The sequence below is a fragment of the Phoxinus phoxinus genome (assembly GCF_949152265.1).
Source record: "Phoxinus phoxinus genome assembly, chromosome: 12".
In the NCBI taxonomy this organism is placed as follows: Eukaryota; Metazoa; Chordata; class Actinopteri; order Cypriniformes; family Leuciscidae; genus Phoxinus; species Phoxinus phoxinus.
In genome coordinates, this window is record NC_136887.1 from 30,991,578 (window position 1) to 31,016,132 (window position 24,555).

General features: G+C 37.3%; 4 protein-coding genes across 5 annotated transcripts; 3 read left to right on the plus strand and 1 right to left on the minus strand.

Annotated features, from left to right (window-relative positions):
* Positions 1–267: 267 nt before the first annotated feature.
* LOC307008561 (N-acetyllactosaminide beta-1,3-N-acetylglucosaminyltransferase 2) lies at positions 268–4,231 on the plus strand. The gene is given in 3 exon segments (XM_079631473.1): positions 268–351; positions 2,850–3,536; positions 3,538–4,231. Coding segments are annotated over 3 exon segments (1,413 nt in total). The 5' UTR covers positions 268–312; the 3' UTR covers positions 4,225–4,231.
* On the minus strand, positions 4,163–7,400 carry eif1ad (eukaryotic translation initiation factor 1A domain containing). Its single transcript, XM_079631474.1, has 5 exons — positions 7,247–7,400; positions 6,739–6,856; positions 6,528–6,636; positions 6,338–6,446; positions 4,163–5,092 (listed from the first exon to the last, which is right to left on the minus strand). Exons 2-5 carry the CDS (start codon positions 6,823–6,825, stop codon positions 4,873–4,875), a joined length of 525 nt encoding a protein of 174 aa, XP_079487600.1. The 5' UTR covers positions 6,826–6,856; positions 7,247–7,400; the 3' UTR covers positions 4,163–4,872.
* A 232-nt stretch (positions 7,401–7,632) lies between these two features.
* tmco6 (transmembrane and coiled-coil domains 6) lies at positions 7,633–13,214 on the plus strand. Its single transcript, XM_079631472.1, has 13 exons — positions 7,633–7,885; positions 7,996–8,105; positions 8,214–8,323; positions 8,485–8,668; positions 8,747–8,851; positions 9,382–9,473; positions 10,005–10,121; positions 10,289–10,403; positions 10,792–10,960; positions 11,115–11,209; positions 12,216–12,383; positions 12,842–12,967; positions 13,064–13,214. Exons 1-13 carry the CDS (start codon positions 7,795–7,797, stop codon positions 13,082–13,084), a joined length of 1,503 nt encoding a protein of 500 aa, XP_079487598.1. The 5' UTR covers positions 7,633–7,794; the 3' UTR covers positions 13,085–13,214.
* A 1,073-nt stretch (positions 13,215–14,287) lies between these two features.
* dnajc4 (DnaJ (Hsp40) homolog, subfamily C, member 4) lies at positions 14,288–22,822 on the plus strand. Of its 2 annotated transcripts, XM_079631476.1 has the most exons (9): positions 14,288–14,412; positions 15,420–15,472; positions 15,917–16,040; positions 16,533–16,623; positions 18,179–18,357; positions 19,436–19,603; positions 20,161–20,247; positions 20,751–20,779; positions 21,721–22,822. In XM_079631476.1, the coding sequence occupies exons 3-9, from the start codon at positions 15,949–15,951 to the stop codon at positions 21,723–21,725; spliced, it is 651 nt and encodes a 216-aa protein (XP_079487602.1). In that variant the 5' UTR covers positions 14,288–14,412; positions 15,420–15,472; positions 15,917–15,948; the 3' UTR covers positions 21,726–22,822. The 2 variants fall into 2 exon arrangements, with proteins under 2 accessions (XP_079487602.1, XP_079487601.1); XM_079631475.1 differs by lacking the exon at positions 20,751–20,779.
* The last annotated feature ends 1,733 nt before the right edge of the window (positions 22,823–24,555 follow it).

The window sequence follows — 24,555 nt, forward strand, 5'->3', positions numbered from 1 at the left end:
TTTAACTCCAGCTCACCATCGGTGTCGCCAAACTACTCCGTCTCCAAAACGTTCGTACGCATGGGTCAGAGTTTGCGTGCAGGTGCGCACATTTTCCCGTCAAGTTTGTTTTTATAAATCACAACTTATGCGTCGGAAGTGGCGTACGCCTCGTTCAGGGCCTGTTTTGTGCGTACGCACCGGTTATAAATGAGGCCCCTGACCCGTCTATGGCCCTGACACGTCACTACGTTGTTGCAATGTTGCGAGCACGTAAGACAGCGACGTATAGCATAAATGCAACGTGCCAGAGACGTTGCCACAACGGGTTAAATGCTGTCTCTCTCGTCTCCTGTCTGCAACAATACTCTAGTAAGTTGATAATAATAATCGTTATTAATATTATTATTAAAAACACTTTGAAAGATTCTTACACTGTCTGAAGGAGAGAGTCCACATTAATTAATTAATCATAATTATTATGATTTTTATAGGTAGTAACCAGGGTGCGATTTGCCGGGGGGGATGCGTGGGATTTCCCCCTTTCTGGTCAATGTATCCCTGCCTCTGCTTAATTATTTGTATCCCTGGTGGGGATAAATTTATCCCCCCCTCAAAGTGATCATAGTGCTACTACATAGGGGCGAGACGGATCACAAAACTTATCACGGATTCGTGGTTTGATTAAAGTCAATTTTATTTTAAAATGATTACTCACTCACTCTTGAGCGTCTGGCGCGAGTGATTTCAATGTAACGCGCGTCTAGAGGTCCTGAGGTAGACGCGAGCCTCATTCGCGCATCCATGCGCGAAAAAGGCGAATTGCTAATACAGATCATGTCTTTCTATCATTTCACTGTAGCTCAGCATCGCGATCAGTGTTGTGCCAGTTCATACTTAAAAAGAACTAGCTCAAATTTCAGTTCACACATCTGATAATGAACTATTTCATGTTCATAGTTCTTTTTTTTTTTATGAACTAAGTTCACATAGGCTATCTAACACGTTCATTTGTTAAATTATTTTAACAAAGATGTAGGCTATTATTATTATTAATAATTTTATTTCAACACAATATCTCGTTATTTCGAAATAATATGTGTGCGTGTAGCCTATTGATTTTTATTAATAAACAAGTGTTTTCTCTAAAAGTGTCGATCGCCATCTCCGTGTGAACGCGCTTATAGAGAGAGATGCACATAAGCCTAATAATGGATTACATAATCAGAGAGTAGCCTTTTTCTTTTTTCGTTTTGAATTATTTCGTTTAAAGACATTTCAAGCTTTGTGTATTTGGTGTATTTGTCATGTCTGTGTGAGGCATACACTGAGTTTCGTTAAGTTAGGATGTGCTCTAGTTCACGTGCAATAGGCTACAAGTGAGCGCGCGGGCGCCTCCGTTAGGCTATATTTGTTTCGTCGGCCTATTCATTAAATACAGGCAATTGGTTGATGAAAAATTGATAAAAATTAAGATACAATTTATACAAAACGAAATTCACTTTAAAGGCTTTCTATAACAACTTCAACTTCAACGGTCAAAATCATGTCTGACCCGCTCCATGTCTCATATTGCGCATCCTATCTCGGTCGTGCTGTTCACTTTTCATAAATCAAATGGAAATCAATGAAAAAAAAAAAAAAACATAATATTTTAACAAATATGAAACGCGCTTTTTTAATGGCTACAACAGTATAGTAGGCCTACATAGCCTAGTACTCTCTATTTGTACAAATTTCTGCACATTAATTTAATTCTGAATTTTGCACACACAAGTTGAAAGGCATTTGTTCAAATCAAGTTCACGGATAATTGTGCGTGCATTTATTAGCCTAATCATTATGATACTAAAATCCTAACAAATAGGCTATGCTACACAAAAAATCAGATGAGCCAATAATATGAACGGTTAAGCATTTTCCTCCCATAGAAAACCATTAGGCTATAAGAACGCTTAATGCAGATTAGAATGTCCCCTTATTATGTCGAAATAACGAGATATCGATACTAGGCTACTGTGTCCACCGTGTCTCCTTTTTGATCAGCGGAAACGAGTTTTGCTTGTTTGGGATCTGACTGTCCAGCGTATTTGAAAAAGTTAAGCAAACTTTCCTGTCTTTTTGACATTTTTCCCCTGAGTGAAACGATCGAGGCTAACAGCAATCTCAACTTGTACAAAAAGCGCGCAAGTCATGTGGCACAAACATTGAACACTAGGCTACACAAACAGTATTTTTTTTTTTTTTCATTTAGGCAATTCATTTTAGTGAAACCAGGAGGTGCCGGATCCAATAAAAAAGGTTCCGGATCCAATGTCGGATTAAGCCCTGGTAAAACCTGACTTTTCAAATGAGCGTGAACGTGAACTGCGCGTGCTGCTCATTCCTGCCAGAGTGAGCGCCGCTCTCGTTCACGTTCATTGTATGAAAAGTGATTCGTTCAGTTCAGCGTTCGGCGAAAATATGAACGCGTTCATGCACAACACTGATCGCGATGTAACGCTATTGCATGATCACAGTTCATATGTGTGGGGAAAGATAAGCTATTAGAGTAAAAATATTGCGTTAGGCTACTTCAGTTAATAAGAAAAAATATTTTACAATTCCTCCAAATGCAGTGATAAAGTTCATGTTCTCATGATCTATTTTTATTAATAAAATTTTTTCAAAACATCCCCCCCTCTGTTTTTTTCACAAATCGTACCCTGGTAGTAACAATAACTGTGGTATTTTGGTGGAAACTTTGGAGTTTCCATGGGTATTTTAATTAAAGTCTGAGTAATCTTGTGTAATAATACTAGTAGCACCTGTGTTGACTGTCTAAGTTCGATTAAAAAAATGTGATGACTTTTAAATGTTCTTTTCCTCAGTATATGGCTTCTTGTCTGTATCGATACCGCCGGAGGATCCTGTTCTTCTGTTTGCCATGCATACTGCTGCTCCCAATCTACATCTATATCTTGATTTCTCTGATCTATGTCATGAAACACGGTGCACATGGTTCTCATCCGGTGCTGGAGAACCTCTTTACTGCCAGTGGTCTCAGACTTTCCAGAGATCTGGCTCCCCATCCTGTGAAATCCTTCTGGAAAAGCGAGCTAAACATTGGAGCACTATGGAACATCATCCAGTACATGATGGATTCCCAGCATAACCCCATCCTAAAAACTCGTCTGGCTGCAATCCCACCCGGTATTTCTTACAAAATAGAAAGGTCCGGAAGAAGTGGGAATGGATGCTCTCCAGATTATGAGATTAACACTACAATGCCAGATTTCTTCACTTTACCAACGCAGATGAAAGATTTTGTGACCAGCATGTACTGTCGAGAATATCCGCTGATCATAGATCCTTTAGATGTTTGTGATGTTGGTCCGCTAGCAAAGAATCGGGCACCAACGTTGCTCCTGGCCATCAAAACTCAGTCTGCGGATTTTGTGAACAGAAAAGCGATAAGAGGAACTTGGGGGCGTTCAGGAAGAATAAAAAGCCGAGATGGGCGGCAAAGGCTTGTTCGCAGGGTCTTCCTTCTGGGGACGTCCAAAGGAATTGCATATTGAAGAGGAATTGCAATTAGAGAGTGATAAATATGGTGACATCCTCCAATGGGAATTCATGGACACATTTTTTAACCTCACCCTGAAGGATGTGCTGTTCTGGGACTGGTTCCCAAGGCGATGCCCACATGCCCGTTTCATTTTTAAAGGTGATGCTGATATCTTTGTGAGGACGCCCGCTCTCCTAGACTATCTGCTGGCCGAGGAGGCAAACGGAAGCTTCTCAAATGGATCCAGGCAGCCAAATAAAATGGAGACGTTTGTTGTAGGGAACGTGATAAACAATGCAGCACCTATGCGCTCTAATGGGACTAAGTACTACATTCCGGAGAGCTTCTTTAAAGGGCTGTACCCATCATACCCTAGTGGAGGGGGGGTGGTTTACTCTGGTTCTCTGGCCCATAGGCTTTTGGAGGTGTCGCAAAAGGTTCACCTGTTCCCCATTGATGATGTCTACCTGGGCATGTGTCTTCAGAGACTGAGAGTGTTTCCTATCCACCACCCTGCCTTCCTCACCTTTGACTTCCCCAAGGATGAGCCCAAGGAACCCTGTGCGAATCACACCTTCCTCCTGGTGCACAAGCGCAGCCCAGCTGAGATGTTCCAACTGTGGACTGAAATGTTAAAACCCAGTTCTGAATGCAGAAATGCAACCCTGAGAGTCGAAACTAGAGTTGAGTTTAGCTGACAAAAATCAGTTCTCAATAGGTTTCCTTCCTCAATGAACACTTGAAAAATTATGTTGTGCATTGCATGGTCTTTCATTTGAATTTTTGTTTTTAGGTATCAATTTTTTTTAAGTTGCGATGAAACAGAAGGATCGTTTCTTCCATATTGTGACGTTAAGAGAAGTCAGCATTTCATTGGACGATCAAGTTGTGACATTTGATTACAAAGTCACAAAAATGTAATAATTTAACATAAGCACAAGTCGTTCACATTAAGATCTAAAACAGGCATTTAAAAATAGATAAGATTAATCATTTCATGCTTACAGTCAAATATTTAAATCTCCCTTCAAAGTATTAAACTATTTGTATATGGACAAAACAACAAGCATACAAAACAAAGTTTATTAGAAAACCTTATTAACAAGAATTATGATACATAATCTGTTTCCTTTTAATGAAACAAAAATGACTTTTAGATTGGAGACCCAGTAAACTAAACCAGAATCACCATCTGAAAGCCATTAGAGAGAAATGATTCAGCTCTGAAAATCTCAGTCTCAGGCATTTTGTTTTTTAAACCCAATTAAGGTTCATTATCATAGAAAACTGGTCTTGGTCATGCTGTAGTGTAAGCATCGTCCAGCATCCTTTGCAGTTTGCTCGTTTTATGCCCTTCCTTCATCTTCCTTTTCCTCATCCTCTTCATCAGTCTCTTCTTCACTCTCACTGTAGTGAACAGTGGAACGATTGGTGTTCACGAAAAGATCACTGTCGTCATCCTCCGAGTCGCTGTCATCCTCCTCCTTGGTTTTTCTTTCACTTCTTTCTTTCGGTGTTCCCTCGCTCCGGTCACCGGATGTGCGATCCTCCTGGAATCCTGCTGGCCTGTGTGAAGTGTGAAAATGAGGTTTACTAAACACACTTCAGCTTTGTTTTCTTGAACAGATCTGAACACATGATAATGGGAAGAATTACTATTGTCTAGGGATAATAATAATGCAAATATAAATATTATAGACAAACATATTGCAACTGCTATATAGCATATATTAGGGCGTAATCATTTTTAGGGAGTAATCATTTTTAACGCAATTGACCCTTCGCAGGGTGTTTGATTGACAGGTGATCTGACCGACCGATCATCATTGCACGTCTGTGAATCTCCTGTCTGTGTGACTCACACACACTCTAGCGAAAAAGTGCATCCGCTTCAGACAGCGCTTGAACTGACAAAAATACACAAAATGATGCCAAAATGACCGGTTTCTCGAATATCCTCGCAAACACAGTCTTAAATTAGTTAAATTAAGTCTTAAATTAACGTAAAGAGTTGTGAGAAAATGGGATGCATCATGTGCAGCAAGTCTTAAAGTGACAACAGCCTAATAAACCCGCTACTGTCTGTCATTAAGGATAAAAGAACAAAAAAAAAGAGAAAATCACTCACTGCCCTTGACTGAATAACTTTTGTAGCTTTAATAAGGATTAATCTATATTTAATTTATGCAGTGAAGTTTTTGATAGCTTTATTCAATTTCTGTTTACATCCTACCTGTGTTAGACCTAAATGAAAATCTTAAAGCAACTTTTTGTGAAAATCTGAAACGATCTGACTGGGCCTATAGAAATAATTAAGCCCTGATACATTGAAGGGCAATGGTTAATGTGACATTTATTCCAATGGGTTTGTGAAGATTGTTTTAAGTTCACTTAAAATAAAAGATGTTATAGATTTAAAGCCTAACAAATGTTTAAAAAGTATGGCTTTTAATTATACTGTAATGCTGAATTGCTATAATGGCTAAAATAAATTGTATATCAGTAGCAGTGTTGGTATCTGTGATATTTAAAACATAGGCCACTGTCTTTATGTTGTTTCTGCATTGATTTGGAGATTAAACGTGAAATTATTACAATATAAAAAAAATTATTAAAAACGTTCATGTTACGTGTGATTAATCGCAATAAATTACTGAAAAATGTGTGATTAATTTGTTAAATATGTTTAATTGATTGACAACATATAATGTTTGTTTAATTTATATATAAAATTATGAAATCCATTATACAAGTAATATGGTATATATAATAAACTAATAATATATATATATAATAGTAAAATGGTCTTACCAGACACCAAGTTTCCTCAGGTACTGAATGTGGTCCCTATAAAGTATGAAGCTTATTTCTCCCTTCACCTTTTCTCCTTCTTTAATAGGATCAACAATGACAAAGTCTCCTAAAAACAGAGAAAGATTGTGAAAACGTGTTAGCGTCTTTAAGAACAGAGATATGCCCAGGAAAGGCAGAACAAACTAACCTCGTTTGATCCAGAGGTTCTTGCGGAACTTGGTAGGCATACTGACCAGGTAGCGCTCGCCACTGCCAGTCACAGCTTCGTGGAGGTTATTGCCATTACTTCCCAAGACCTGTGATGAGGAGGAGGAGGTGTGCAAGTATTACTAACATAGTATAATCAGAATATCGGGTTCTCAATGCCGTACAGATCCCACAAACTATTGCAATCGTACCCTCATGATATGCTGGTCTTCAGTGGGTTTGACAAAGTCATCCAGAAGTTCTTTGACTACGTGTTTGCGTTTGGTTGCCTGTGACATGGTGGATATAAACCTCTGAAAAACGTGTCACCTGAAAAAAGTAAAAATTTAGTTTTTACAAAATTGAGTTAAGAGGCTGGTATATGAGAACACGCATGTGAACTGTCAATAAAGAACAAAGTGGTACTTTCTCAAATAAAAAATTATCACATTAGGCCAACTCAGTTAACGTCACAGAGTGTGTTGCAATGCCTCATCATCAATATACACACAAACTATATCCTGACACCCTGGAAACCAGTGGCCACTATATAATGATCATTATAAATATATTATTCAAAAAGCAAATCATATCACATAGGATACCGTAAATCATGCTGTGGAAACATGTGGTCTTCATGTTGTGTAGACAAATAAAAACCTTCAATGTCTAGATTTATTCACACAGTAAACGCTCACATTTCCATAGTCACTTACTTACCTAGAAACTGTACATGAACCTCTGCTTGTTTTCTGAATTTATTTACTAATGGCATTGAGATGAATTGAGAGCGTTTACTCGAATCTTCTAAAGAGAGATGTGAAGCCAAACGCGAAAGATGCGACAGGTTTGAACATTTCAAATTAAAAGCCACACGGGGTGAGAGGATCATAGACTTAATAGATTCATAAATTTTTGTATGTCTTTGGAGGGGATGGTGAAAAAAAACGTCCTGTAAAATGTCTATTCACAACCATGTATTTTTGTTAATAATAATAATCAATATTATTATCATATTAATAATAATAACATTTTATTATGATGATATAGGATGTCATTCGCCGGTTCCTGGAAACTTTTATTTTGAAATATTAGTTCCACGGTTCACATGATAAAATATCAATATCAAGCCAGGCTGATAAAATACCTGAAAATATGCAATGAGAGTTACAGAGCATAGTTCAGGTTTGTTTGTTTGTTTGTTATAGATAACAAACTAATACGATATTCAGGGCGCAAACTCGCATTTGGACGCGGTAATCATAAAGATGTGGAGATTGAAAACCCTCCATCACAAAGCAAGTGGATCTGCCAGTGATTTGGAGGAGTTTAAACGCAAGAGAAGAGAGTTTGAGAAATGTGTGTAACGTTACAGTATGTGTGTGCTGTACTATTGGGCCTCTATATTATTTTAAACCTGTAATGTTGAGGCAAAATAATAAATTATTGACTCTTTCATCCATCCATAGCTCTCAGACAGGCACGTAGAGACAGACAGCTCATCAGTAAGAGACTCCTGCAGAATGTGGATGACGAAGACTCCGTGGAGACTGGCTCCGCCCCTCTGTCACCTGAACAGGTGAGTCTTCAGAGAGAAAAGCTCATTTATTTCCCTTCCTCAACAAACTAAACATATTTTATGTCACATAGCTTGAGTATTTACTGTGTGTTGTATATATAACATTAGATCAGAGAGTTAATACGTGGAGTCCAGTCTGGGGGTGAGGAGAAAGCAGTTCGTCTTGCATCTCTAAGAAAAGCACTAAGGAACCCAGAGACCCAACTCACTTTCATTAAGTATAACCTTTAAACCAACACGAGGTTACTCCATCTTATTTAAGGAGGCTTATATAATATTTCACAGAATTAAAGTGCTGTTATTCCATCTATAAAATAATTGGATAGCCATGTAGCCATAAATACTGTACTCACTAATGCAGTGCCTCTATTTCCTTCAGATCCGAGAACAGCATGCACATGTTAATCGGGCAGCTCAGTGCTCATAATGCCCAGTGTCAGCTGGAAGCTGCACACTGTCTCCATGAGCTGTCTCACTCTACTCATGCCAGCGTAGGTCAGGCCTGTCTGCCTGCGGGCCCGTACCTCCTCACCTACCTCTCCGGCCAGAGCACCAAGCTAACGGTCAGTGAGTCACCGCTTTAAAGTCAGTGTCACAGGGATGCAATCGATCATTCCTCATGAATTTGTCTTTTCCTTTAGGAACTCTGTTTATACACTCTGGGAAATCTGTGTCCTGACAGCGCTGTAGTCAGAGAGAAGCTTCTAGCTCAGGGAATCGTTTCTGCACTGGCAAACTGTATTCACGTAAGCTCGTTTGGGTCACTAATATTAAAAACGATCACTTTTGGGCCTGCCTGACTGTTAACTCTTGCTGGTTATAATCAACCTGGCTTTCAAACACAAGTCTGAGCATATTATATGGATTATGGTGCATTCTTATAGGATGAATCTCACAAAAACTTTTCTGCATCATTTTTTTTTTTTTTTATATATATACATTTTGCATGATGAAAATTACAATTTTTAGGGCAATTTTAATATGACCAGATACTTTCCTTTTGTGCATTTTTTTATTATTAAATTCCATTGTGATTTTCATTACTAAAATAGATTCATATTTTACTTTTTTATTTCTCATATTACAGTAATGAGATAAATTTGGGGTAAATATGCTTAATAAATTGTCATGTAATGTAAAAATATTAGTTATTAGTGTGTGTGTGTGTGTGTGTGTGTGTGTGTGTGTGCGTGTGTGTGTGTGTGTGTGTGTGTGAAATATTACAATTTCTTTTGATTTTGGGGTGAAATGTGACCGGGTGATTTCTCTGTTCTAGAATCAGAGGTATAATCTGGCAGTGGTTGAGGCGGTTGGTTTCACTTTGTCTCAGCTACTACAAGCCAAAGACGCAACTGAAAAAATCATCCCGTAAGTGACCAGCTTGTTACATTAAGATTTTCAATACAACCCTTGGCTTGTAAAAAAGTTAGAGGATGTTCACCTTTATTACTTTATAGCAAATAAACATAATAGCAAGTGTTTGTCCAGATCAAGTAGAGGGTGCTAAAAATGTGATTTAGTCACCAGTTAAAAGAGATTGAATTTAGGCGGTCATAAAAGTCATAGGGCAAAAATATTTTTTTTTGATGATTTCATAATTTTGTCCTAAACATTGAGCGATTCCATACTTTTTTCCTCTACTTAATCTGGAAAAAATGTGAGGTGTTTCATAAAGCCAGAATGTTAAGCTATTGAACAAAACATTGTTTGGTTCATATCTGTGATTTGTTTATTAGCCAATAAAGTAAAAAACCCGGGAACATCCTCTAAGTGTGGTGATTCCACAACTTTGGCCTGGGGTTCGATCTCGTAATGCTGAAATTGCTACAGTTTAAATTGTTGACGGCAACAACAAATAGGATATTAATCTCAACATGTTGTGTGTGTTTTAAACCCCAGAGCAGTCCTGGCTTCAGAAATAATCCCTCATGTGATCTCAGCATTGACTCCAGATCCTGAGTTTGGTTTTGGGCCAGCAATCGAGTGTATGTGGTGTTTGCACTATTTAGTCAGCAGGTGTGGCCTTTTCTCCTTTTATACTTTTTACTCAACAAAAACAGAATAATCGAGAATTGTTCGAAACCTGTTTAGTGTCAGTTCTGCAAGATAACGTAAATTCTGGAACAAAAGGTGACTTAAAAAATTATTTGATATATGACATGACGTTTGTGTTTTGCTTGCAGAAATTTGGACAACTCGATGCTGATAGCACAAGGCGCCCTCTCACAATGCAGTGCTGTTATGATCACACTAGGAGGCGCTGTTGCTCAAGGAAACCTTGAGGGTGGACTGGAGTTGGTAAGCCATCACAGCAAAATATTTATTATCTACATCACCTCCATACTGCACATCTGGTTTAGAATGAGAGTCCTTTTTAATTGGCATGTTCACTGAATAGAAACAGTGCCTATATTCATATATAATTCAATTATCAATCCTGCCATAATGAATCCTCACCACTACATTATTTCTTCAATCTCATGAAGCATAATGGAATTGTGGTATAGATGCTGATGCAACGTCGTAGTTGAGCTTTCATACAATAATATTTGACCTTCAGCTCTCAAACAGTTCAAATTGCACAGTTTATCAGCAATATGATCATGTGGTTCCTGATGAGTCTCTCATCCTCTGAAAAGCTCATACCGCTTTCCTTTGGACCCTGACTTTTGTTTTTGCCGTGCAGCTCATTTGGCCTCTTCTGCGTTGCCTTGGTAACCTGCTGGTCAGTGGAGGTGACGTAATGCCAGAGGACACTCGTCTCCTCGCTGCGCTGTGTGTCTTCAGTCAGACTTACCTTCACCTTCATCCTGCTCTGTCCAGAGAGAGCCTGTGGGCGCTCAACAACCTCACCGGTGAGCAGGACATTAGCATGCATTTGCTCAGAATGATTTACATCTCAATTAACTCGGCAGTAAAGCTCAAACTAAAATTAACTTGTGTTTTATTGGAGAAAACTAATTTCTCACAATTATGAAAGCGATTTGTACTATTTTATTTATTTTTCAGTTGGTTCAAGTGGGTTCTGCTCTGGCCTGCTGCTCCTCAAAATGGTTCCCATATTAATCCAATTTCTGTCTTTTTCGAAAGGAATTAACACAATGGTGAGGAACAGGCATGCATATATACATTACTCTACCATATATAACTACATTTGTGGACTCCGACCCACTATGAGGTGTATAGACACAGTACTGTGCAAAAGTCTTAGGCACGTTAGTATTTTCACCCCCAAAAAAAGTTTTTAAGCCAGTTATTTATATCTCTTGCTGTATGTCAGTAGGAAGTCTACATTTCCAAACATCCATTTTGCCATTCATTTTAATAATCCAGTGAGATTTTTGTATGCACAAGGGATCTGACAACAGCCAGTTATGATCCACACAGAGATCTGATCTCACCATAATCGAGTTTATCTGTGATTACATGAAGAAACAGAAAAAAAACTGAATAAATCCAGGAGAACTGTGGCAACGTCTCCAAGACGCTTGAAGATACAGTACTGTGAAAAGTGATAGGCACTAAAAATGCTGTAAAGTGAGGATGCCTCCAAAAATAATGTAATAAATAGATTTTATTTATCTATTATCAAAATCAAATCAATATTTGGTGTGAGCACCCTTTGCATTTAAAACTGCTTTTGTCCAGATACACTTGCACATCGTTTTTCAGGTATCTTTGCAGGAAGGTTTCTTCAAACGTTTTGGAGACGTTGCCACAGTTCTTCTGGATTTATTCAGTTTTTTTCTGTTTCTTCATGTAATCACAGATAAACTTGATGATGGTGAGATCAGATCTGTGTGGATCATAACTGGCTGTTGTCAGACTCCTTGTGCATACAAAAATCTCACTGGATTATTACAATAAATGGCAAAATGAATGTTTGAAAATGTTAACTGATATTTCCTACTGACACATACAGCAAAATATATTAATAATTGGCCTAAAACCATTTTTTTTAGGTGAAAATACTATGTGCCATAATAATGGTTACGGTAATATATGTGTATATATATCTCCCTGCTGCTTTAGTACTCATATTCACAAAAACATGTACATTTCGATAACATACACATCTAACGTTCTCACAACCATGAATGTTTGCACAAGGCACTGAGAGTTCTGGGCAATATCGCGCATCATGGCACAGAGTACTGTGTTGGTTTGACACAAGCAGGGCTGCTCGGCGCCCTCTGTGCCACACTCAAGATGGCCGAGCCGGAGGTGGTGACGCTGAGCCTGGAAGTGCTGTACATGCTGCTATCCAGCAGCCCACAGGTGAATGTGAATCCTGTCTCGCTTAAACACTGTTGTTTTAGTATCATTGAGAGACTATTATAGTTTTAAGGTACACTTTGTAACTTTTGGCCCTTTAGCGATTAAAAAACAAAACTGCATGCATTTTGATTGTGCGGATGAATAAGACTCTTCACAATAGATAATGCTTTACAATAAACTATGTTAGAGAGCTAGGAATGGCGATTTGTCTGTTTAATAAAATACATTACTCACCTGTTGAGTGATAAACACCATCTCTGCATCGCTTTTATAAGATTTCAAATCCTTCAGTTCTCGTCATCTCCAAAAAGCCAAACCAAATGTTGATTCTGGTTTTATTACGAACTGTCTCATTCTATTGTTGCCAGCAGACTCTCCTCTGTTTCTCGTATTCATGACAGCCTTACTTAGAATCACTTGACAAGCAAATTGAACTGAAGTGCTCCTGCTTGTAACAGGTGATTGAGGAGTTTACGAGGTTAAATGGTGTTCCTCTGCTGGAAGCGATTCAGTATAACAGTGAAGAAGAGCAACGTCTCAAAGCTGCCTACATTCTCGAGCATCTCTTTTCTTCTCTCTCTGAGGTCAGTACTGCATTTACCTGGTCATATTTATGGGCATATTATAAGGTCGGAATCACCATTTTCTTTTTCTTTTCTTTTTTCTTTCTTTTTTTTAAGGTGGAGAGTCTTTCATCATAACACCAATGACAGAATTGCAAAGATATACTTTTTTCTCTTCCATTTTTTTTTTCACTTTCTCTTTTCTTTAAGCATTCAGTTATGCAAGTGTGCAGCAAATAAATTACTTTTTTGCTGCTTATGTGAAGCATGACCTTTTTTTTTTTGATGATCAGACTGATCTATGGATGCAATGGTTCAATGGTTTAGCCATGTACCCTAGTAAGTGCCCAGTTGGATTTTGCCATGTCTTCAAAATTCAGTACAGGAGTTATACAACCCTCATATCATTGTAACAACAGCACAAACACAAACTGTTTAAGATTCATGGCCAATAAGAAATATTGATTGACACTAATAAATTCATGATATATATCACTTAATTCTATAAAACCTATTTAGTTTGAGTAGTATATTTTGATAATACATATTATTTAATGTTTTGTTATCTTATCTTAAACCCTTAAAATGTCAGGTGGTGTAACTGTCCAAACAAATGAACAGACTAAGAAAACTATTTAAAATGGTGTCTTAATAATACAAAACTGAATACTATGGCATCTATGGCAAAGGTTTGAAACCTTTCATATAAACAAACAACCTTTATAAATATCAGTAGTTTTAGAGCTGTTGAGATAATTGAAAAACTTTTGTCCATCAATTTGTAAATTCACATAATGTCAAGGTGGCAACTGCAAACATGCCTCTTTTATTGTGAATAGACAAGGTAATAACATCAGTAAATATGATAATGCATCATCCAGAGGAGCTCAACTGATCCTTGTGGCAGAGTGAAAAGGTTTGTTGATCTCTCTCAAATTCTGGTAAAAAACTGCTCATTTCCAGTATGGTTTGGTTGGTACAATTTCAATGTCAGGTGGTACAGTATACACATACTACACAACTATTTGGTTATACTGCCAGATATTTAAAAAAAAAAAATATTTAACTGAAACGTGTTTAATGTTCATGACTCAAAAATATGCATTACATTAGTTTTGAGGGTTTAAAAAAATAAATAATTTAAGCTTTATTTCAATGACCCAGCTAAATCTGGGCCTAATAGTTATATTATTCACAAATATGCAAGTAATTAACGGCTAAATAAACTAGTATTTATGTAATAGGTACCCTAGTAATTTATTTAATGCTATATCTATATCTAAAATGTATCGTTTTATTATTAGTGTAAAAAATTTAATCTATTGAAAACAGGTAAACAGTGCAAACAGCAGCTGTGTGTGAGACATGAAACACTTTGTCCTTTTATGTAACAGCGCTGTTTAGGCGTTATGAAAGCGCAGAACATGCTCACAGCCGACCCGCGCGTGGCGTGTCCGTGAATGAAGGTGACGCCATTATTTGTGTTTAATCCGCTGATTTATGACTAACGAGATTTACAGCACGTTTGATCAGTGTTTGTCTGCTAAGCTACACGTTTCCCTTAAGTTTGTTGTTGTTGTTAGCATTACAGCTAAGCTAGTAGCCTGAGTGGAAAGTGAATTTCTCTCACACGGACTGATAATTTGATTCTAACATATCAGATGGTTTAAGACACGACTGTTTACAAACGGTTTAAGATCGTATATTATTTGGCATATAAATATTTGATTACATTAGCTACCGGCAAATTTGAGTTACTTTTCTTTTCAATGGCTGTGTCTCAAACCAAGAGAGCTGACTTATTAGACAGCTTTTTAGTTAACGTTTCGAGACAGCCGTGTTTTGTGCAGAAAATGCTGCCTTGTTAGGCAGCTCACTAGATTTTGACATCTAACGTTAACTTACTCGGTTTATTATTTATTGGTCATAAATTCCTATTGGATAAATTGTTGTTCAGCTCAGATTTATTATGTTTACGTTCGGTAATGTAGATGTTTGGACAGGAAACACATGCATTGCATTACCTTAATTTGGTGTGTATGTGGTCCTGATGTCCTGAAAAATATACATTGTGGAGGCCAAACTTGACTATTAATGTCCACACATAACTATACAAGGGTTTTTAGGGTGTAGTGATTGCAATTAAGATTAATTTAAGAACATTAGTTTCACAGACAGGGTTTAGATTAAGCCAGGGTTAGGCTTTAGTTTAATTATGACATTTAAGTCACTTTTTTTAAACGTGCCTTAGAAAAAACATTACTGGTGTGCGTATCAAGACAAACCAATGGCACTGGCATATTATAAGATATCTCAGTGCAAGTTGCTTTGAGTTATAACAGCTAAAACATGCATTTTTAGTCTGGGACTAGCTTAAGCCTTGTCTGTGAAAACGGGGGTAGATGTCAAAGAAAGGCCTAAAATGTGATTTAAAACATGATATGTTTTTGTGTAATCTCTTGTGTCCATTCAGGATCTCCTGCAGAGCTGCTGACCGCCTGCATTTCAATGGCATCCTGCTGAGCGGTATGTAGTCACACCAAAACACAACACGCATTCAACATGTAAAGCTTCACTCAAACAAAACATGCATTCATCATGATAAAACCTAACTCAAACGAAATGTGCATTCAGCATGATAAAGCTTCAAGCTAACACAACATGCATTGAACACAATCAGGTTTTGTCCAATCGCAGCAAGCGTTCATCGTGATAAAGTTTCATCCAAACACTGCATGCATTCAGCATGCTAAAACTTAAAGACAACATAATAAAGCCCCACTCAGACAGGCCACATTCAACATGCTAAAACTGCAACCAAACGCAGGATACATTGAATATGCTGAAACCACAGAAAACGTCAAACAAAACATCCAAAGAACGAATTTCTCTTACCATAATAAAGATCTGATTTAGTTGTTTATTTCTTATATCTGTGCTAACGTAACATATCTCTCCCCTGTTCTTCAGATTCATCTATATTGAGTTTATTTCTGAGCATAATGCAGTTGATGGCTCAGCTTCGTTTCTGTCAGAGTTGTTTGTGGTACTGTAAAAGTTCCCAGAGGCTGTTCTCACTCTGTACTGCGCAGAGGTACGCACCACCGAACTTTATTTATCTGTTAAATATGGATGAAACATGTCTTCATTTCAGCAGTAATAATACATGCAGCTGCCAAGATCAAAATAGTTTACCCGTAGCTCAAATGCTCAAAACTAATTTGACACGTCACTACGAAAAGTGAATTTCTTACTCTGTATTTTTGTCTTGTTTTCCAGTACAAATATCTAAACATTCTTTAATCAAGATACTTTTGGTTGAGCAGATAAATTAGATTTTACATCATATTTTCTGTGAATTAAAAAAATTAATTAAGTTAAGTTAATGCTTAAATCAAGAAAAAAAATTTTTTTTTACATTGTTCTGATCAGGCTGTCATATTAGCATACGATTATGAAATTTAGCTGCAGTTGTTTGTTATTATTATTAATCTTATTGTAGAGAAACTTTTTTTTTTTAATCCTATCATCATGAAGACAGTGTTGAGAAATTATTTGTTTTAATCATCTCTCGTTCTGTTTGTAGGTCATCAGCCAATTACTATGAACTTCTCGGGGTGAAACCGGACGCTACGGTGGAACAAATTAAGAATGCATTTTTCGACAAGTCCAAAAAGGTTAATTTCTCGTAATTATGCTTTCATTTTAGAGTCATAGAGTCTAGTGTTACAATTGGCACAAACTATACTGACTGAGTTGGTCTGAAAGCTATTCATGCACATTAAAGGCACATCCACAGTAAGGTCAATAACTATAACTACATCATTTTAATAATCGTTCTAATAATTCTATGAGAATAGGGAAGTCCACAACACAACTATAACAATAATGACAGAGGAACAATATAGTTGGAATCACTTTCAGATTTTTTTTTTCCAGCCGATGAATGGTGGGAAAAAAAACATTGACAACCAATCAGAATCCATCCTGCTTTAAACAGAATTTAAAGTGACAGACAGCAACATAACTGGTATAAATGCTAGTATGGTTATTTCTATAGTTATCGTTCTTGGTGTGAACGGGCTTTAACATCGGTTTAACCATTCAATTTTATTTAATCTATACTTTGAGAATGGAAGGGGAGTTAGCAATAAGGTCAAAATATGCATAAAATTGCAACGTATTTGCCAATTTACATTTAATTTATCAAAAAAATGAGACAGATCCTCAAAATTTCTTCTCTGATACATAGTTAATCCTTAGTGTTAAAAAAGTTGCTTGATGCATTCTGAAAAGTTTGTATGGTTGTGCAAAAATGATGCTTAGTTATTTACCTCCTCACCCCTAGAGGGAGCTGTTCAGTTGTGGCAGAGAGCCTGTCTGTTCCCATAATCTTAAATATTTAGGCATTTATTCTTGTGTTTTTTCATTCAGCACTTTTTTCTGTGTATAATGTGTCAACGTCTCAAACTGAAGCAATTCAATATATGTTTCGGGGGGACAGTAACAAACAGAGGGAATACGAGAATTATGCATGTGTCTGTGAGAATGAGAATGATTGAGAATGAGAAACGTCTGTTTACGGGTCAAGGAGGCAGAGTGACGGGGCAAGATAGAACCTGTGTGTGTGTGTGTGTGTGTGTGTGTGTGTGTGTGTGTGTGTGTATGAGGGTACGGGGATATGGGTGCTTTGTTTCCCAGTCAGAAGCAGATAAAAGGTCATAAAAGGTTTATGAGCCATGTGACATACAGAACAAATGAGAGCAGAAAGGTGAAAAGGTCGTAAAGATGAGACTTGGCATTTTCTTATTCATTAAATATGAGACATGCATTAATCTGATGGTCTTTATTCAGTGTTTTTATGAATTCAATGGATTAAGGAGACTACATTTTTGTATTTCAATTTGTTTTGTCTAGCATGATAAGTATCAAGTTATAATAATGTAATAAATTAAGTTTTGAATAATAATAAAATCATTGTTTTAAGTTCTTATTTGTCACTACATGTGAAGAAGTGAACATGTGAAGATGTCATTTCTGCACCAATAGCAGCAACAACCGAAAGCCTTTGTAGGAAATGTAAATTAACTTACAGTGAAATTTACAAGCAGTCACACAGCAGTACAGTAACTAGTCATGCATGCTTTGGCAAGTGTCACTTCTAATATTACAGGTAAAGATATTTGAACAAACTTTTATTCTCTCCATCCCCTTTTTCTTTTCTTCCTTCAGTTGCACCCAGACAGTGACCCCTCCAATCCCGGCCTACACACTCAGTTTGTGGATCTGAACGAGGCGTACAGGGTGCTGAGCAGAGACGTTTCCAGGCGGGACTATGACCTCAGGCTGAGGTACCAGAGCCCTGGAGGTCAGTCCTTCAGAACCTCCTCCAGCGCCACCAACAGCCCCAGGTGAGCAACAACTGGGAGACTGTCAGCTCTATAATCAACCAACTTGACTTTATTAAAAGGGATTTTACTGAATTGTGAAAGTGGGCATTTTATACCAACATGAAGGCTATAACATTGCTATATATAGAAAACCAGGGGCCTCATTTTTTAAAACGCACGTACTATCATATGTTCTATATATTCCATGCATTATTTTATCATATGTCAAAAGGGAGGAAAAAATCGGCATTGATAAAGGCAGAAACTGACGTGGAAATGTTATTTTATGCATGTGGCAACAAAAGCATGCATATGAACCTTTTTGGCGCTCATGTAGCAGTACTTAAATTAATTCAACATTGTTTATTAAACTTTAAAGATAATTAGGCTATCACATTATGCATTATTAAAATTATATGCACGAGTGGGCAACATTTTAACTATTTTGTGATAATTACATACATGTATGAATGATTTCCTGAAAATAACAATATATGCCTACACACACGAACAGAAACCAGGCTTTTCCTACCACACACACATTTTCTGAGAGTGCACTTGGATTTCTTTGCCCACTGATGATGTGTGAGTTACACACATTACGCTTGAATTTGAGATGAACTGTAATTTATAAAAAGGGTCGCATTTAGGAACTTTTTTGTGCGTACGGATGTTTTAGAAATCGCTCATAGGAACATTTCGGAAACTCGTACGTTCACATTTCGGATTATTATATGCACTTCTTTATAATTGAGGCCCAAGAATATCATAGAGACTTAGGGATGGGCTCTTTTGACTCGAACCAGTAAGCAACCACCCAGAACACCCTAACATCATGGTGGCAAGATTTGCACGGACAAGAACTAGACCCGTTTTGTTCAGAAAGGTTTGTACATTTTTATGAAGGGTTATGAAAACAAATTTTAGTCCATGTATAAAAGTGTGCTCTGTTGTATAATTCACAATAAGAGCAAAAAAATGTTTTTATGAAAGTTAATAGGATCACTTGTCATGATGGCTTTTACTTCTGGGTATACGTGTTACATAAGATTCTGGTTGAATGGCTAAAATACCTGCTATCTGTCTCTGTGTTTCCCAGTGCGGAGGCTACAGAGAGCATGCGCTACTGGGAGCAGTTCCGACAGTCCCAGCCTCAGGAGAGCACGGCTGAGGAGAGGGAAAAGAGAAAGCAACGGAACATGCGATTGGTGGGCTATTGCGTGCTCACCATGCTAATCAGTCTCTCCGCACATTACTTTGGGTTCAGGTGAGACCTAATCATATCACACTAAGGTGCACATAGTATTGAGGTCAGCATGCACACCGGTCCATCCTGATATTTTTCAACACATTCTGAATGATGCTGTGCTGATAAGTGAGTGTTTTGCAACTGTTTGTATGAAAATGTTTTTCTTTTGTCCGTGCATCGGTTTTCTGATGAGTGCGTGATAATGGCGTGTTGTTTTTGAAAGGCATTTCGTCTGTCCCAGAGCCAGACAAACCCCAGTAGAGTGTGTTCACTGGTTTCCCATAATCCCCGATGTTTAGTTATGCTTTCCAGTATCAGTGCAATGTTTTTACACCTTGAATTCAGGCGACTGAGATTAAGTATCTTCTATAAACAGACACTGCTCGGTTGACGCGTAGCAGAAGTGCACTTGAAATGTTTTGAAAAATGATCAAATGTTTTATTGCCCATGTGCCCTTTTAAATGTGACCCCAAAGTTATGTGGGCACCTCCGTGGATGTCGGTTCACCCCTCCAAATATATATGTTGGCAGTAAATCTGTTCACCTTTGACCTCTGGGCTGGTCTGTCATGCAGGAAACTGGAAGAGGTCCATAATAACTTCATGGATGAGAAGGACAGAGTCATCAGTGAGATCTACAATGAATCCAAAGAAAGAGCCAGGTGGGGAGCACTTTGAGGTTACACATGTAGCCTCAGGTTGTGAAAACAAAAGCGGGAACGTTTGAAACTACGGAGACATTGTTAAAATGTGAAGGAGAGTAGTTGTGGGACAGGGTAAGAGGAGTATAGGTTCATCTCATGTTCATTTGACTGCCTTGGTGGATTTGTACTTTATTAGAAACTCATTCATTAGGTTGAAGTACTGAAGGTTGTTGTCGCCACAGTAATTCAAGAGCACATTTTAAGTATGTTCAACCGGACTGTGCACTTGCCATTTGGTGGTCGAGTACTTGTGTAAATCATGTTTCTTTTTTGCGGCGAAAAATGTAGTAATTATAATAATGCTAAATTGCATGGTGCTGCCATATTGAGGGACCAGAATATCACAAATCAGAGAGATTCCCAAACGTTTTTGTCAGCAGAACCCTTAAAATATGTACTATGCACCCAATGAGATTTTGTTAATATTTTAATGATTTAACATTACATTTGTATGTTCACAGTTCTCTGATATCAGTTGATCATATGACAGGCAAGTAAATAGATAAAATGTTTAAAAATAAGTGTTTTATTTTGACTTTAAAGTGGACTCAAACCTCTTTTTAGTTGAGTCTCAGTCCACATTACATTCACACTGGTGTTTGAGGAACCCAATCATATTGAATAATTATACTTATTATTATTGTTTTTTAGTGCTGTCACTCACACACACACACACACACACACACACACACACACATATATATAACTATATATAAAAACTTTTGTTAGATGCGATTAATCGATTTGACAGCACTATTACTATTGATGTTTACCTCATAAATACCATTCTATCATAAATATATATATTTTTGATACAATTATAATAGTGTTACTTATATATTTTTAAATATATAAAAAAAATTAATACTAAAATTCAAATTCTAAAATTCTTCACTTTCAAACTTTTACAAGCATTTAACATTTCAAATCTGTCAGCTTTTATTTTGGTAGAATACTAGTGGAATGCTGAAAAATTCTGTCTTCAAAAATGTTGGAGATTATGGAAATATGTGAATAAAGTAAACCTAGGGCACGTTTCGTTTGGAGGTCGCTGCATTTACTGTGAAGCTGTGAGATGCTGAAAACAGCGGATCATGAGCTGCTGGTGTGTGCACTGAACACAGTGCCACGCTTCACTCTGAAACACTCGGACTGCAGTTCATTCAATCACAGCCTTTTATTTGACAATTGCACTCGGCTATCTCACGATTATCGTGGCGTTCAGACCCATTTTTTTATTATAATTTTACTTTTGAAATAATTAATTCCAAGCTTTTCACAAACCCCCTGCAATTCTCCTGCGAACCCACATTTGGGTAACCCTGCCCTAGCATAATACCAGAGATTGGTTTTTTTTGCATGGAATAGCACTTTTCTTCAGAAATTTTACAAATTTGATTTGATCATGCTGCTTTCTGTTTTTCCCTCTAGAGTGAATGGCTTTAAGAAGCAGCAGGAAATCTTGAGACAGAAACATGCCGAGTTCCTGGAGAGATACAAGATCCGCAGTAATGGAGAAGAGAAGTAAAGCAAGGAAAAGACGGATTTAAAGGAAGCTCGTCGCACAGGGTTATGGAGAGAGTGCAGGTTGTGGATGGATGTAAATTGTATTTTGTGTCAATAGTTTTTATAAATTTTTCTAGGATCACATTGTGTCAGATCCTTGAATAAGGTTCTCAGACGCTCACTGCATGTTTCAAAATGTTCTCATTTTTTTGCATGCAGTAATATTTCTACCAGTTTTTTTCTAGCCTGTTCTTTCACCCAACTCAGTCAGATAAGGTCACAGAGGGTGCAAGGGAAATTAGGCTGATTATAGGAGACCACGGCTCCTCATAGGTGTTGAAAACACCTGTACATTTACTGTATTGCCTGCCTTTTTAAGGCGACATTGTAACTGCACCTGGAAAGGGTGTTATGGAAACATTGCATTCCTGATAAAGTAGTTCATCAAAACACTGTACATAGTGCACTTTGTTAAGCTCAGTGTGTGTGTGTGTATGTGTCGCAGAGTTTCTCAAGGAAAAATGTTCTAAAGATGGACAGATCAGTGCAGTCCAGTGAGACTTATTTCAGGTGCTGGCTATTTCCCAGCCTATTGAATGCATTTCTTGAACAGGAAGTAAATGGCGCTTTGGCAAGTAATGAGACGTTTCTTTCCCCCATGCAATAGATCTAGGCTGCATATCAAATGCATTTCCTACAAGTTATTATATAAGAACTACATAACAAGATTATATTAAACAAGTCCTTTATCCTGGATTCAAACTCTGGGCAGACCCTGGCTGTCACAAGGCATGAAGTCTTCTTAGATATCCATGTCATTGCCTTATTTAAAGACTGGATATTTTTTTAATATATTTTTTTAGTGTTTGACATTTAATGTCAATTCTGCAATAGTCAGTAACTTTAAATTGCCAGAGCGCCTTTATTATTAAAAATCAAATATTGATTATGTGGGGAATAACTAATGCAAGCCTTAATGTCATTGGTTTTTGTAGCAATGAATAATTAAAGATGATATGGATCTCAATTATGTAACTAAGTTCTTCATCTGAATGCATGTGTGTGTGTTTCTGCAGATTTTTGCAAACTCCTCCACTGTTCTTGTACACTACCGTTCAAAAGTTTGCTGAGATTTTTTAAATATTTTTTTTTTAAGTATCTTAAGCTAACCCAAGCTGAATTTATTTGATCAAAAATACAAAATAAACACGTTTTAAAAAATTGTTCAATATATATTTTTTTATATTAAAAAAAAATCATTTATTCCTGTAATGGAATGTGTAATTGTAATTGAAAACAGTCGTTCTGCTTCATATTTTTGTGGATTTCAGACATCATTTTCCAGGTGTCTTTTATGAATAGAACAGCATTTTTTTTTCAATCTTTTGTAACATTATACATGTTTTTGCTGACACTTCTGATTCATGTGTCCTTGCTAAATGAAAGTATTTTTTTCTTTTAAGAAACAAACGTATTGACCCCATACTTTTAAATGGCAGTGTACTTCTTCCAGAAGGTAAGCAACACTTTTGCTATTGCTCAAACTTGGGGTTAGTGATTTGAGCAAAAGTTTTGAACATAAGTCAGTAGTCTGACCAACACTTTTTGCTTCATGTACGATAAAACAGCCTAAAACATCCCACATACTTCAATTACTGGTTATTGTCCCACTTATTTACTCCTCTTAGCATATAAAAACGTCAACTACGTCATTCCCAATTAGCGATGTTCACGACATTCTAGAATCCGCTACAGTAGATGCGTGTAAGCCTGACATTCCCAAACGCATGTGCGGATGTTGACGTTCTGTGACTCCACAGCCATGGACTCAGTCTGATGTGGTTTTCTGATATCGCATAGGGCCCATATGCAGGTGCTCCTCTCTGCTCAGGTCTGATCTTGGAGATACCAGCTTTCAGGAATGAGTCAGGGACAGTTTCGACAGTGTTTTTTTTCTGCCTGTGTCTGTACAAGAGCACCTTCTATCATTTTGACGTTTCAAAACTAAACTTTTTCATGGCACCGTCTGGGGAGACTTCTCCGAAATGCTAACAACATCACCCACAGTTCAGCAGTATCAATGGTGAAATCTTGTGACCTTGGCCCAGTTTGTTTATTTGGACATGTGATGACTGGACCTTCTCTCCTGACCACTCTGGGGTTTCCAGAAGGCCTTTAGATAGTTACACTCTGAAAGGGCTCTTTGCGGTTGTCAGCTCTAATGCTGTAAGCAGTCCAGGAGAGATAGAACAGCCCGCATTCCTGCAGCCCACATCAATTTTTTTTTTTTTTTTTTTTTTGCTGTGTATAACCCAAACATACCTGTGGGTGATGTTGAGGGTCTTCACATGCAAGCAAAGTGGGGTGGGTTCAAGTTCAGATGCTGCACAACTTAATCATTTTGAATTTACACCTGAAGATATATAGTCAGTACTGACTTCTGAGGCTGTCTTATGTTGATAATCTAGTCATGAGCATTTTCAAATTGATGCACAGCCAAGTCTTAATTGCTTTTAGTTTTTTTTTTTTATGTTATTTAATTGGCAAGTAAAAGTTTGTCATTAAGTATCGCCTGCCGAATGAATTTTAAAAAATGCAACAAATAATTGCATCATAAAAATGAATGATAAGAGTAGTTTGGCCAAAATATAAATTATGTCTTTTGAAACGTTACTTATTTTTGTAGAACAAAAAAATTATATAAATGATAGGAGTAATTTATAGTAGAATGTCCAAGCGGCTGGTTTCCATACATTGAAG